Source organism: Salmo salar, chromosome ssa05 (genome assembly GCF_905237065.1).
Source record: "Salmo salar chromosome ssa05, Ssal_v3.1, whole genome shotgun sequence".
In the NCBI taxonomy this organism is placed as follows: domain Eukaryota; kingdom Metazoa; phylum Chordata; class Actinopteri; order Salmoniformes; family Salmonidae; genus Salmo; species Salmo salar.
Genome location: NC_059446.1, coordinates 69,915,232 through 69,930,485, shown reverse-complemented (window position 1 = coordinate 69,930,485; position 15,254 = coordinate 69,915,232). Strand labels below are relative to the sequence as shown.

Below are 15,254 nucleotides of genomic sequence, written 5' to 3'. Positions count from 1 at the left end.
CCTCAAAGCTAATCACGAAGCTAAGGACCCTAGGACTAAACACCTCCCTCTGCAACTGGATCCTGGACTTCCTGACGGCTGCCCCCAGGTGGTAAGAGTAGGTAACAACACATCTACTATGCTGATCCTCAACACGGGGCCCCTCAGAGGTGCGTGCACAGTCCCTTCCTGTACTCCCTGTTCACTCATGACTCTACTGCCAGGCACGACTCGAAAGGAGATGATTGTGGACTGAGAGCTTTAAGTTCCTTCGCGTCCACATCACCAACAAACTAGCATGGTCCAAGCACACCAAGACAGTCGTGATGAGGACACAAGAAAACTGAAACGATTTGGCATGGGTCCTCAGATCCTCAAAAGGTTTTACAGCTGCACCATCGAGAGCATCCTGACGGGTTGCATCACTGCCTGTTATGGCAACTGCTCGGCCTCAGACCGCAAGGCACTACAGCGGGTAGTGCGTACAGCCTAGTACATCACCAGGGCCAAGCTTCCTGCCATCCAGGACCTCTATACCAGGCGGAGTCAGAGGAAGGCCCTAAAAATTGTCAAAGTCTCCATCCACCATAGTCATAGACTATAGTACACAATATATTGGAAGTCGTTCACATGATACTTACAAATTGTAGCAGTGAGCAGCAGACACCACCATGTGCTGGAGATCAGGGAGCCAACACAGAAGTGGTACCCAGACTGCAGAGACACCTGATGGTGCTGGGAGTACGGCTTGCCTTGCACTCATACCCTTTGACGATCTTGTCGTCCTCCATTGCGACTGGAAACCAAGAGCAGGCAGATTCTTAGCTATATTTCCTCACCTTTTGAGATGATAAAAAAAGCATAACACTATCATAGAGCATCGAGCCAGCGGGGTGGTGGCACTGGAATCCTCATCTCTCCCAAGTGGACATTCTCTCTTTCTCCCCTGACCCATCTGTCTATCTCCTCATTTGAATTCCATGCTGTCACAGTTACCAGCCCTTTCAAGCTTAACATCCTTATCATTTATCGCCCTCCAGGTTCTCTTGGAGAGTTCATCAATGAGCTTGACGCCTTGATAAGTTCCTTTCCTGAGGATGGCTCACCTCTCACAGTTCTGGGTGACTTTAACCTCCCCACGTCTACCTTTGACTCATTCCTCTCTGCCTCCTTCTTTCCACTCCTCTCCTCTTTTGACCTCACCCTCTCACCTTCTCCCCCTACTCACAAGGCAGGCAATACGCTTGACCTCATCTTTACTAGATGCTGTTCTTCCACTAATCTCATTGCGACTCCCCTCCAAATCTCCGACCACTACCTTGTATCCTTTTCCCTCTTGCTCTCTTCCAACACTTCTCACTCTGCCCCTACTCGGATGGTATTGCGCCGTCCCAACCTTCGCTCTCTCTCTCCCGCTACTCTCTCCTCTTCCATCCTATCATCTCTTCCCTCTGCTCAAACCTTCTCCAACCTATCTCCTGATTCTGCCTCCTCAACCCTCCTCTCCTCCCTTTCTGCATCCTTTGATTTTCTCTGTCCCCTATCCTCCAGGCCGGCTCGGTCCTCCCCTCCTGCTCCGTGGCTCGACGACTCACTACGAGCTGACAGAACAGGGCTCCGGGCAGCCGAGCGGAAATGGAGGAAAACTCGCCTCCCTGCGGACCTGGCATCCTTTCACTCCCTCCTCTCTACATTCTCCTCTTCTGTCTCTGCTGCTAAAGCCACTTTCTACCACTCTAAATTCCAAACATCTGCCTCTAACCCTAGGAAGCTCTTTGCTACCTTCTCCTCCCTCCTGAATCCTCCCCCCCCCCTCCTCCCTCTCTGCGGATGACTTCGTCAACCATTTTGAAAAGAAGGTTGACGATATCCGATCCTCGTTTGCTAAGTCAAACGACACCGCTGGTCCTGCTCACACTGCCCTACCCTGTGCTTTGACCTCTTTCTCCCCTCTCTCTCCAGATGAAATCTCGCGTCTTGTGACGGCCGGCCGCCCAACAACCTGCCCACTTGACCCTATCCCCTCCTCTCTTCTGCAGACCATTTCTGGAGACCTTCTCCCCTTCCTCACCTCGCTCATCAACTCATCCTTGACCGCTGGCTACGTCCCTTCCGTCTTCAAGAGAGCGAGAGTTGCACCCCTTCTGAAAAAAACCTACACTCGATCCCTCCGATGTCAACAACTACAGACCAGTATCCCTTCTTTCTTTTCTCTCCAAAACTCTTGAACGTGCCGTCCTTGGCCAGCTCTCCTGCTATCTCTCTCAGAATGACCTTCTTGATCCTAATCAGTCAGGTTTCAAGACTGGGCATTCAACTGAGACTGCTCTTCTCTGTGTCACGGAGGCTCTCCGCACTGCTAAAGCTAACTCTCTCTCCTCTGCTCTCATCCTTCTAGACCTATCTGCTGCCTTTGATACTGTGAACCATCAGATCCTCCTCTCCACCCTCTCCGAGTTGGGCATCTCCGGCGCGGCCCACGCTTGGATTGCGTCCTACCTGACAGGTCGCTCCTACCAGGTGGCGTGGCGAGAATCTGTCTCCGCACCATGCGCTCTCACCACTGGTGTCCCCCAGGGCTCTGTTCTAGGCCCTCTCCTATTCTCGCTATACACCAAGTCACTTGGCTCTGTCATATCCTCACATGGTCTCTCCTATCATTGCTATGCAGACGACACACAATTAATCTTCTCCTTTCCCCCTTCTGATAACCAGGCGGCGAATCGCATCTCTGCATGTCTGTCAGACATATCAGTGTGGATGACGGATCACCACCTCAAGCTGAACCTCGGCAAGACGGAGCTGCTCTTCCTCCCGGGGAAAGACTGCCCGTTCCATGATCTCGCCATCACGGTTGACAACTCCCTTGTGTCCTCCTCCCAGAGTGCTAAGAACCTTGGCGTGATCCTGGACAACACCCTGTCGTTCTCCACTAACATCAAGGCGGTGACCCGATCCTGTAGGTTCATGCTCTACAACATTCGCAGAGTACGACCCTGCCTCACACAGGAAGCGGCGCAGGTCCTAATCCAGGCACTTGTCATCTCCCGTCTGGATTACTGCAACTCGCTGTTGGCTGGGCTCCCTGCCTGTGCCATTAAACCCCTACAACTCGACGCAGCCCGTCTGGTGTTCAACCTTCCCAAGTTCTCTCACGTCACCCCGCTCCTCCGCTCTCTCCACTGGCTTCCAGTTGAAGCTCGCATCCGCTACAAGACCATGGTGATTGCCTACGGAGCTGTGAAGGGAACGGCACCTCCATACCTTCAGGCTCTGATCAGGCCCTACACCCAAACAAGGGCACTGCGTTCATCCACCTCTGGCCTGCTGGCCCCCCTACCTCTGAGGAAGCACAGTTCCCGCTCAGCCCAGTCAAAACTGTTCGCTGCTCTGGCACCCCAATGGTGGAACAAGCTCCCTCACGACGCCAGGACAGCGGAGTCAATCACCACCTTCCGGAGACACCTGAAACCCCACCTCTTTAAGGAATACCTAGGATAGGATAAAGTAATCCTTCTAACCCCCCCCTTAAAAGATTTAGATGCACTATTGTAAAGTGGTTGTTCCACTGGATATCATAAGGTGAATGCACCAATTTGTAAGTCGCTCTGGATAAGAGCGTCTGCTAAATGACTTAAATGTAAATGTAAATAAAAGTGGAATAACATTTCTTAATAACATAAAATTAACACATTTGTGATGTTAGTGTCATAACACAGTCCTCTATGCCAATTTTTACACTGCTCCAATGAGCAGAGCAAAGTCCAGAGAAATCATGGTTGCTGTGTCATCCTGTTGATGAAAGGGGTTCATCTGCACCTCTGGTTTATGTACCGCCCAGTTTCATGGAACTGTTTGATATGTCAAGAGAAATCTAATCAGATTTTAAAGGTTCTCTGGTGAGCAAATAATACAGCAGGTAGCATCAAACTGTAAAATGTCGGAAAGTTGTGCATCCTCACCACTCACTGGTGAAGGTTAAGATCCGGGAAGGGTCAACTGATTCTAGCTCTGTGTCTAACGTCTATGAGAATGAGACTCAAACCTGTCAAATCCCCTGTCAAAACGTAGGCCTACCTTTTCATTAAGTATTGGTCAACGTTGTCTTATTAAGCCCAGTACGGTGTTTATTGATTGAGTTAATTCCAGATTTAGGACTGGATTCAATCCATATTGTGGAAATGGCATTCAAGGCCAGGGTTAATATGTGAAGGTAATTTCCGAATGAGCTGATATATGCAGCATTTACCGTGAATGAAGTCACCGCGAACAGGGGAAAATGCCTTTAAATTTCAATTGAGATATAACGCAGATTTTCTGTGAACATCTGCGATACGGATGAAATCCAGCCCTTCATTTCTACCAGAAGACAGTGATACAGTACACTAAAACTGCTAGTTTGAGATGACCAGTATTCTCTGCTGTTCAAACTGTATCTTGACCTCAACATGGCTCCAACACAGCTGTGTGTGAACACACACAATCTACCCAAGGCAGACTGTACCATAGCTTTGTAGATTCGATTTTTACTTAGTCACATGCACAGGGTCGCAGATGTCGTTGCAGTGTACAGTGAAATACACAACTTCTTCGGGTTTGGTGTCCCTTCCACGGGACGGTTGAGCTAACGTAGGCTAATGCGATTAGCATGAGGTTGTAAGTAACAAGAAGATTTCCCAGGACATAGACATAACAGATTTTGGCAGAAAGCTTACATTTTTGTTAATCTAACTGCACTGTCCAATTTACAGTAGCTATTACAGTGAAAGAATACCATGCTATTGTTTGAGGAGAGTGCATAATTTTGTACATGGCAAGTTATTAATAAACATATTAGGCACATTTGGGCAGTCTTCACACAACATTTTTAACAGAAATGCAATGGTTCAATGGATCAGACTAAAACTTTGCACATACACTGCTGCCATCTAGTGGACAAAATCAAAATTGCTCCTGGGCTGGAATAATATATTATGGCCTTTCTCTTTCATTTCAAAGATGATGGTACAAAAAAATACAAAATAACAGGGTTTTTTCTTTGTATTATCTTTTACCAGATCTATTCTGTTATATTCTCCTACATTAATTTCACATTCCCACAAACTTCAAAGTGTTTCCTTTCAAATGGTACCAAGAATATGCATATCCTTGCTTCAGGGCCTGAGCTACAGGCAGTTAGATTTCGGTATGTCATGTTAGGCGAAAATTTTAAAAAAAGGGTTGTATCCTTTTTTATGAGCATGGCCTTATTTCTATTACAGCATATTGGATGACTGTCATTCATATTCCATTCATCTATCGTAATGTAATAGGTTAAGGCTACTACTACATGATACTCAAATTTTCCCTATACCCATCATGAGGTTGCTACAACCTAGCCTATAAATGAAAGTTTACATTGTAGGTGCATTAGTCGAGAGCAATTTGAGTTATCAAGGTGACAGACGTCGACACATTCAATACTGCCTTGCCTGCATCTAGGGATGTGGACATAAATTTAGGGTTAGGGTTGAGCCAGGATGTGGACATGAAGCTAGGGTTAGGGTTAGAGTTATGGGTAAGGGTTGAGCCGGGGTGTAGACTAGTGTCAACCACAGGAGATTGTGGCACCTTAATTGGGGAGAACAGGCTGGTGGTAATGGCTGGAGCTCCATTAGTGGAATGGTATCAAATACATCAAACATATGGTATCCATGTGTTTGATCCCATTCCATTTGATGCGTTCCAGCCATTATTATGAGCCGTCCTCCCCTCAGCAGCCTCCATTACTGTCAAACTACAACTGTTTATTTTAATCTTGTGCTTACTTTGAGTTTTTTACTGTATACTAACTACATACAGTATAACTTATGTAATGAACTCATGGCACTAAGGTATTCAAAGTCAAATTTTAAGACAGCCTTGTATGACTTTTCAACCCCTTAAACCCAGTTTGCTTGTTTACAAAGCTAAAGACCTTGTGAGCAGCAAAGCTGTGTTTGTCAACTTTTTCAAGAGAATACCAACGTGTGAACCACACAGCTGTGTTGCAGTCATGTTAAGGTCAACATACAGTCTGAACTGCATAGAATACTGGTCATCTCAAACTATCAGTTGTAGTGTACTGTACATGTATCACTGTCTCCTGTAAGAAATTCAATCAAATCCAGACATCAATAACCTGCACTTAAATGTACTGGGACTAATGACAACATATATTTAGCTTTCTGCTGCCTTTAGGGTCAACTTCATACCACACCATGATGGAAACTGCTGGGTCATAATGCTGACCTTGGCAGTGCACCTTTTGCCTCTGATTGGATTTCACCTGACCAATCAAACAGTTCCATTAAACGGGGCGGCACACCCGATTCCGCATATATACCAGGGGTGCAGATGAACCCCTTTCATCGACAGGATCACACAGCAACCATGATTTCTCTGGTCTTCGTTCTGCTCATTGGAGCCGCTTGTGAGTATAGTAATGATCATAGAATAAAGAACAGGACTGTTTTAATGATACTAACATCACAAATGTGTTTCTTTGACGTTATTAAGAAATATGTTGTTGTTGTTTTATCATAGTGCTATGCTTTTCCATCTCAAAAGCTGAGGTAATATAGCTAAGAATGTGCCTACTCTCTGTATACAGTCGCCACAGAGGACGACAAGATCGTCGGAGGGTATGAGTGCAAGGCCTACTCCCAGGCCCACCAGGTGTCTCTGAACTCTGGGTACCACTTCTGTGGTGGCTCCTTGGTCAATGAGAACTGGGTTGTGTCTGCTGCTCACTGCTACAAGTCGTAAGTAGCCTACCATTTGCATTACTAGCAACATATTGAGTCAATAACAACTAGCAACAACTTGATAAGCTTAACTTTTACAAAACTAAAGGACACAAGTGAACTCCACATTCACATGAACTCTCTCTCTTTCAGCCGTGTGGAGGTGCGTCTGGGCGAGCACAACATCAAGGTGACTGAAGGTAGCGAGCAGTTCATCTCTTCATCCCGCGTGATCCGTCACCCCAACTACAGCTCCTACAACATCGATAATGACATCATGCTGATCAAACTGAGCAAACCCGCCACCCTCAACACCTACGTGCAGCCTGTTGCTCTGCCCACCAGCTGTGCCCCCGCTGGCACCATGTGTACCGTCTCTGGATGGGGCAACACCATGAGCTCCAGTGAGTGCAGAACCTGGGTCAAAGGTTACATGTGCCAGTTGGTCATCGTCATGGTGACTGAGTGTGTTTACAGGCATAGCAAATGTAGACCTACTATTAAAAACACTGTTATTATGTCTAACTATAACTCTCCTCCTTCTACCTTCCTCCCTCCCTCCGTCCTTCTCTCTCTCTTTCTCTCTCTCTCTCTCTCTCTCTATATATCCTCCTCCTTACAGCCGCCGATAGCAACAAGCTGCAGTGCCTGAACATCCCCATCCTGTCCTACAGCGACTGTAACAACTCCTACCCTGGCCAGATCACCAACGCCATGTTCTGCGCTGGATACCTGGAGGGAGGCAAGGACTCTTGCCAGGTACTTACCACGTACTTACCACACTGACCTCAATTCAGGGGTACCACAAGGATGACTTTAAGTTGACTTATTCAATTTATTAGATATAAATTGAGAATGAAATGACCAATTCCTATCACTTGTTTTCCTTCTTTCTCTCTCTCTCTCCCTTCCTATCTCGATCTCTCAATCTTTCTCTCTCTTTATCTCTCTCTCTCTCTCTCTCTCTCAGGGTGACTCTGGTGGCCCTGTGGTGTGCAATGGTGAGCTCCAGGGTGTTGTGTCCTGGGGTTACGGATGTGCTGAGCCCGGTAACCCCGGTGTCTACGCCAAGGTAAGACAGAAAAATAGTTTTCCTTTGGTGTTTGAGGAAAACATCAACATTCATATATCACTGTGACATCCTTAAGTTTCCTGAAGGAAAAAGACATGGTCTATAAAACAGATTGATGGTTCTCATGTTGCCTCCCATTGAGTGTGTCCACTAATGTCTCTCTTCTTCTCTTCCTCCAGGTTTGCATCTTCAATGACTGGCTGACCAGCACCATGGCCTCCTACTAAGTCTGATCCTAGCTTCGGTCCTCCAGCACGGTCCCACAACTCTACAACATCCCGTTCCAGATCAACATCCACCTTTTGTACGGGAGACTAGACATTATTTATGTTTATGATAAATAAAAAATGTAACACTAAATACTTTTTTGCTGTTGTGTTTGTACTCTCACTTTGTAAAGGTCTTTCTATCTCCTCATGTCAAGTAGTATTACTAGTAAACACTAGAGAAACTAGTAACCACCAGCAAATTGTTAAAGTATGGATCAAGAATATACCGTTTTTCTTATTGTGTCATGGTACCCTACCTTAACCATTTTTTTTATCGATACAACAAGGAACATTATTGATTACATTGATTTGTTTCTATAGTTGTGTATTGATGCGTTGCTGCTCACAATAGCTGATGTAGGGATGTTAAAAGTGTGGCATAATTGTTCCTCCTTCATACCCATTTAGAGTACTGTCTCTGAGAGTTGTGTTGCTACTGAAACACTATGTAGTGCAACATGAATATGGTTAGATCTTACATAATGTTTTACACTGAGCAAAAATATAAACTGTGACATCCACTTGGTTTCCCTAAAGAAAAAGACATTAAGTCTATAAAACAGATTGATGGTTCTCATGTTGCCTCCAATTGAGTGTGTCCCCTAATGTCTTGAAGAGTGTTGCTAGGGCCGGCTCTAGCCTTTTTGGAGCCCTATGCAAGATGTGGTTGGGGGGGTGCCCACCACCTCGCAGCAAAACATTTGAGTGTTTTTATAAAAACATATATGTGGGTTATGATATAGACAATTATATTGATGGAAGCCACAATTTATCTGCAACATTAAAGCTGATGTAGAATTCTTTTATAATAATCATAATAAAAAATATATTGAGTATATATCAATAGGAGCCACGTGGAGGTCAGGACGCCTGGGTACATGCCCTGTGTGTCCGGTTGGTATTCGACCATGATTACTACAAGTTTAAATAGCTGGCTAGATCAAATAACAATCTAAAACTGTTTTACTGACATGGCTATGCTCAGGGTCAGGGTCAGTCAAATGGAATGGCTAATTGAGTGACTGTCAGGGACTGACATAACAATAGAAAAACTGCTGATGCACAGCCACATTTTTTTTTATTGCAACTGGTGTATTCTACTATTCTTACTCTCAATAGTAATTTGAGACCCTGACTGAGTTACACCCAAAAAATCAAAAATAAATCAAATGTGTTTGTTTTTGTGGTCGGGGGCCCCCTAGCGGTTGGGGGCCTTAAACGACCACTTACATTGCTTATGCCTAGAACCGGTCCTGAGTATAACTTATAAATGCCTCCGGAGCTCAGATTCCTATAATCGAATGACCAAAGCGCCCTCTAGCGGCCTCATGGGTGGAATGCTATTAATACTTTTCAACATTCTATTTTTTTAAATGCCGAATATCCGGTGTTTCTATGTAAAACAATTTTGTTATATTTCAGTATTCTGTGATGTATTTAAAGTGTAATATTGGGATTCAAACTCAAAATGGAATACATTTCAACTCTATATCTAGTAATCTAGTCAACCCTAGTAATACTCTTCAAGACATTAAGGGACACACTCAATGGGAGGAAACATGAGAACCATCAATCTGTTTTATAGACTCAATGTCTGTTTCTTTAGGGAAACCAAGTGGATGTCACAGTTTATATTTTTGCTCGGTGTAAAACATTATGTAAGATCTAACCATATTCATGTTGCACTACATAGTATTTTGGTAGCAACACAACTCATGGTACGGGTGTCTTCTTTTTTAAGTCCATAACCATATGTCTGAGGTGTATACCTTTGTTTCAAAGTAGATTTGTTTAAGACTACCAAGAAACAGTCTGCTTGACACTGATTTAGCCCACTGTGGTAAAAGGTTAATCTGTCGTACCCCTTCAGAAAGCAAACATTTTTATTTATTTATTTAACCTTTATTTAACATAAGTTCATTTTACTCCATTGTTTGTAAACAATGTAATTGTAACACACTGCATATCACCAAAAGATAGGCCGAGATTGTCGACAAGCAAATTGCTCTGTCGATAATTTAGCTTTTTAAAGGCAATTTACTACTTTCCATAGCAATCTTTAAGTTAAAGTTAATTTGCAATTTGTGTGAACTATTTCCTTTAACCTTTTAAACTCTTAGGAGGAATTTCACTATAAACATCGTTCTATTGGAATCTTCATATTATGATCATTCCATAAATCAATACAGTGCCGTGAAAACGTACTTGCCCCCTTTGGAATTTTCTCTAATTTTGCATATTTTTGATACTGACTGTTATCACATCTTTAACCACAAACCTAATATTAGATAAAGGGAACCTGAGTGAACAAATCACACACCAATTACATACTTCTTTCACTAGCAATGTTATGCAACACCCAATGTCCCTGTGTGAAAAAGTGATTGCCCCCTTACACTCAATAACTGGTTGTGCCACCTTTAGCTGCAATGACTCCAACCAAACACTTCCTGTAGTTGTTGATCAGTCTCTCACATCGCTGTGGAGGAAGTTTGGCCCACTCTTCCTTGCAGAACTGCTTTAACTCAGCGACAGGTCTGGACTTTGACCAGAATATTCCAAAACTTCAAATCTGTTGATTTTTAGCCATTTTCATTTAGACTTTGTGTGTTTTGGATCACTGTCATCCAAAAAGTTAGACTTTTGGCTCATCTTTCCTTAGAACATTCTTCCAAGAGTCTTGATGATCATCCAGGTGCTTTTTGGCAAAGTTGAGTCAACTTTTTGGATGAGATGGGTCCCGTTATGTCTGGCGAAAACCAAACACTACATTCCACAGTAAGAACCTCATACCAACGGTCAAGCATGGTGGTGTTAGTGTGATGGTTTGGGGAAGCTTTGCTCCTCAGGACTTGCCTTAATAGAAGTAGCCATGAATTCTGCTCTGTATCAGAGAATTCTACAGGAGAATGTCAGGCATTCCGTCTGCGAACTAAAGCTGAAGCACAGCTGGGTTATGCAGCAAGACAATGATCCAAACACACAATCAAGTCTACATGAAAATGGTTAAAAAGCAACAAATTTGAAGTTTTGCAAGGGCCTAGTCAAAATCTATACCTAATCCCAATTGAGATGCTGTGACAAGACTTGAAACAAGCAGTTCAAACCCACACAAGTCACTGAATGAAAGCAGTTCTCTATGCAAGAGTAAGCCAAAATTCCTCCACAGCGATGTTAGAGACTGATCAACAACTACAGGAAGCATTTGGTTGCAGTCATTGCAGCTAAAGCAGAACCAGTTATTGAGTTTAAGGGGCAATTACTTTTTCACACAGGCAAATTGGGAGTTGCATAACTTTGTGAATTAAATAAATAAGTATATATTTTTTTGTTATTTGTAACTCAAGTTCCCTTTGTCTAATATTAGGTTTTGGTTGAAGAACTGATAACATTCAGTATCAACAATATGCAAAAATAGAGAAAATTAGAAAGGGAGAAAATGCTTTTCCCAGGCACGGTAAGTACACACATTAGTTATGTATTCTATGTTGTTATATGCTTGAGTATATTTCAGAGAGAACTGATATGTTATGAGACTTAGTGTTACAACTGCTATGCTTTTTTCCCATTGCTCTATTAAATCCAAATGAAGTCTTTATAGGGTGAGTCTTCTGTATACAGCAGTTATACAGTTGAAGTCAGAAGTTTACATACACCTTAGCCAAATACATTTAAACTCAGCTTTTCACAATTCCTGACATTTAATCCTAGTAAAAATTCCCTGTCTTAGGTCAGGATCACCACTTTTTTTTTAAGAATGTGAAATGTCAGAATAATAGTAGAGAGAAATATTTATTTCAGCTTTTATTTCTTTCATCACATTCCCTGTGGGTCAGAAGTGTACATACACTCAATTAGTATTTGGTAGCACTGCCTTTAAATTGTTTAACTTGGGTCAAACATTTTGGGTAGCCTTCCACAAGCTTCTCACAATAAGTTGGGTGAATTTTGGCCCACTCCTCCTGACAGAGCTGATGTAACTGAGTCAGGTTTGTAGGCCTCCTTGCTCGCACACGCTTTTTCAGTTCTGCCCACAAACTTTCTATAGGATTGAGGTCAAGTTTTTGTGATGGCCACTCCAATACCTTAAGCCATTTTACAACACCTTTGGAAGTATGCTCGGGGTCATTGTCCATTTGGAAGACCCATTAAAAAAAAATATATATATATATATATTTTACCTTTATTTAACTAGGCAAGTCAGTTAAGAATTTTTTTTTATTTTCAATGACGGCCTCGGAAGTGGGTTAACTGCCTTGTTCAGGGGAAGAATGACAGATTTTTACCTTGTCAACTCAGGGATTCGATCTTGCAACCTTTTCGGTTACCATTCCAACACTCTAACCACTTGGCTACTTGCCACCCAATTTGCAACCAAGCTTTAACTTCCTTACTGATGTCTTGAGATGTTGCTTCAATATATCCACATAATTTTTGTTCCTCATGATGCCAGCAATTTTGTGAAGTGCACCAGTCCCTGCAGCAAAGCACCCCCACAACATGATGCTGCCACCCCCGTTCTTCGGATTACAAGCCTCCCCCTTTTTCCTCCCAACATAACGATGGTCATTATGGCCAAACAGTTCAATATTTGTTTCATCAGACCAAAGGACATTTCTCAAAAAAATACAATCTTTGTTCCCATGTGCAGTTGCAAACCGTAGTCTGGCTTTTTTATGGCGGTTTTGGAGCAGTGGCTTCTTCCTTGCTGAGTGGCCTTTCAGGTTATGTTGATATAGGACTCGTTTTACTGTGGATATAGATACTTTTATACCTGTTTCCTCCAGCATCTTCACAAGGTCCTTTGCTGTTGTTCTGGGATTTATTTGCACTTTTCACACCAAAGTACGTTCATCTCTAGGAGACAGAATGCGTCTCCTTCCTGAGCGGGGTATGACGGCTGCGTGGTCCCATGGTGTTTATGCTTGCGTACTATTGTTTGTACAGGTGAACATGGTATCTTCAGGCTTTTGGGAAATTGTTCCCAACGATGAACCAGACTTTTAGAGGTCTACAATTTTTATCTGGCTGATTTCTTTTGATTTTCCCAACATGTCAAGCAAAGAGGCACTGAGTTTGAAGGTAGGCCTTGAAATACATCCACAGGTACAGCTCCAATTGACTAAAATGATGTAAATTAGCCTATCAGAAGCTTATAAAACTGTGACATAATTTTCTGGACTTTTTCAAGCTGTTTAAAGGCACAGTCAACTTAGTTTATGTAAACTTCTGACCCACTGGAATTGTGATACAGTGAATTATAAGTGAAATAATCTGTCTCTAAACAATTGTTGGACAAATTACTTGTGTCATGCACAAAGTAGATGTCCTAACCAATTTGCCAAAACTATAGTTTGTTAACAAGAAATTTGTGGAGTGGTTGAAAAACGGGTTTTAATGACTCTAACCTAAGTGTATGTAAACTTCCAACTTCAACTGTGTATTGCTGCTACAGTATACTATTGAACACATTCTGTTATGTTCTAATGAGACAAAATCCTTTTGGCTACTGGTACATGGTAACATGCTAACAAAATTATGACTCTGGACAAATCTTGGGGTTTGAAGTGAGCTAGGTTGAGTTCAGTTCGCTTCAACAGTTGCTATGTTATGTGACTGTTTGTACTGAACCAGATGTTTCCTCAAAATGGTGTGCACCGTTTTTCAACAGCCTTTGAGGCATGTTTGCTCCTGTTTGCTGGGTGTTGCCTGATCAATATGGGTGTGACCATTTATAGACGAAAAACTCATGCAGCACAATCCATATATATGGAAATCGCCCTCTGGGCCACCGTAATCACAACTTTTTTTAGCTGGTAATTTAGTACAGTACCATTTTTGTCATACTTAACACATGCCTGGGTTGAACATAAAGCTGGGGTTACGGTTGGTTTTAGTGTTAGTGTTGAGGCTTCGGTTACGGTTGAGACAAATTAAGTTATTATGAGTATGTTAAATGTTTATTATGATTTGGATAAACTGATTGATTGATTTAATTATTTTCAGTTGGGTAAACTTGTTATTTTGAGAGATGGATACATGTATTATTCTTGTATTATTCTGACTTAACTCAATATCTCTACTCAACAACAATATTTCAAATTGAGGTTGGTAAACGTATTGGGCTAGATTTGAGCTGGGATGTTGACATGAAGTTAGAGTTAAGGGTTAGGGTTGAGTCGTGATCTGGACAAAATTAGTTGGGGTTAAGGGTTGAGCTGGGGTGTGGACATGTGGACATGAAGCTAGGGTTAGGGTTGAGCCAGGATGTTGACATGAAGCTAGGGTTACGGTTAGGGTTGAGGGTTAGGGTTTGGGTTGAGCAGTGATGTGGACATGAAGCTAGGGTTAGTTAGGGTTGAGGGTTAGGGTTGAGCAGTGATGTGGAAGTGAAGTTTTTGTTAGATTTGGGGTTGAGCAGAGACTTGGACATGAAGCTAGGTTTAGGGTTGAATCTGTGGTTATGGGTAAGATTAGAGTTGAGACAGGGTGTAGACTTTAATCTACTGTCAAGGTATATTCATACCTAATATAATACATTACACTACCCAAGTGTGTGCTTATTTTGAGTGTTTTACTGTATACTAACTACATACAGTATAACTTATGTAAAGAACTCATGGCCCTAAGGTATTCAAAGTCAAATTTTAAGACAGCCTTGAATGACTTTCCAACAAAACCCCTTAAACCCAGTTTACTTGTTTACAAAGCTACATTTGGCCTTGTGAGCAGCAAAGCTGTGTTTGTCAACTTTTCCAAGAGAACACCAATGTGTGAACCACACAGCTGTGTTGCAGTCATGTTAAGGTCAACATACAGTCTGAACTGCATAGAATACTGGTCATCTCAAACTGGCAGTTGTAGTGTACTGTACATTTATCACTGTCTCTTGTAAGAAATTCAATCAAATCCAGACATCAATAACCTGCACTTAAATGTACTGGGACTAATGACAACATATATTTAGCTTTCTGCTGCCTTTAGGGTCAACTTCATACCACACCATGATGGAAACTGCTGGGTCATAATGCTGACCTTGGCAGTGCACCTTTTGCCTCTGATTGGATTTCACCTGACCAATCAAACAGTTCCATTAAACGGGGCGGCACACCCGATTCCGCATATATACCAGGGGTGCAGATGAACCCCTTTCATCGACAGGATCATACA

At 42.8% G+C, this 15,254-nt stretch overlaps 1 protein-coding gene across 1 annotated transcript; it reads left to right on the top strand.

Moving 5' to 3' along the window:
* Positions 1-6,326: 6,326 nt before the first annotated feature.
* On the top strand, positions 6,327-8,175 carry LOC123743150 (trypsin-1-like). The gene is made up of 6 exons (XM_045718692.1): positions 6,327-6,430; positions 6,611-6,761; positions 6,897-7,147; positions 7,366-7,502; positions 7,714-7,815; positions 7,995-8,175. Exons 1-6 carry the CDS (start codon positions 6,355-6,357, stop codon positions 8,040-8,042), a joined length of 765 nt encoding a protein of 254 aa, XP_045574648.1. The 5' UTR covers positions 6,327-6,354; the 3' UTR covers positions 8,043-8,175.
* Positions 8,176-15,254: the final 7,079 nt, after the last annotated feature.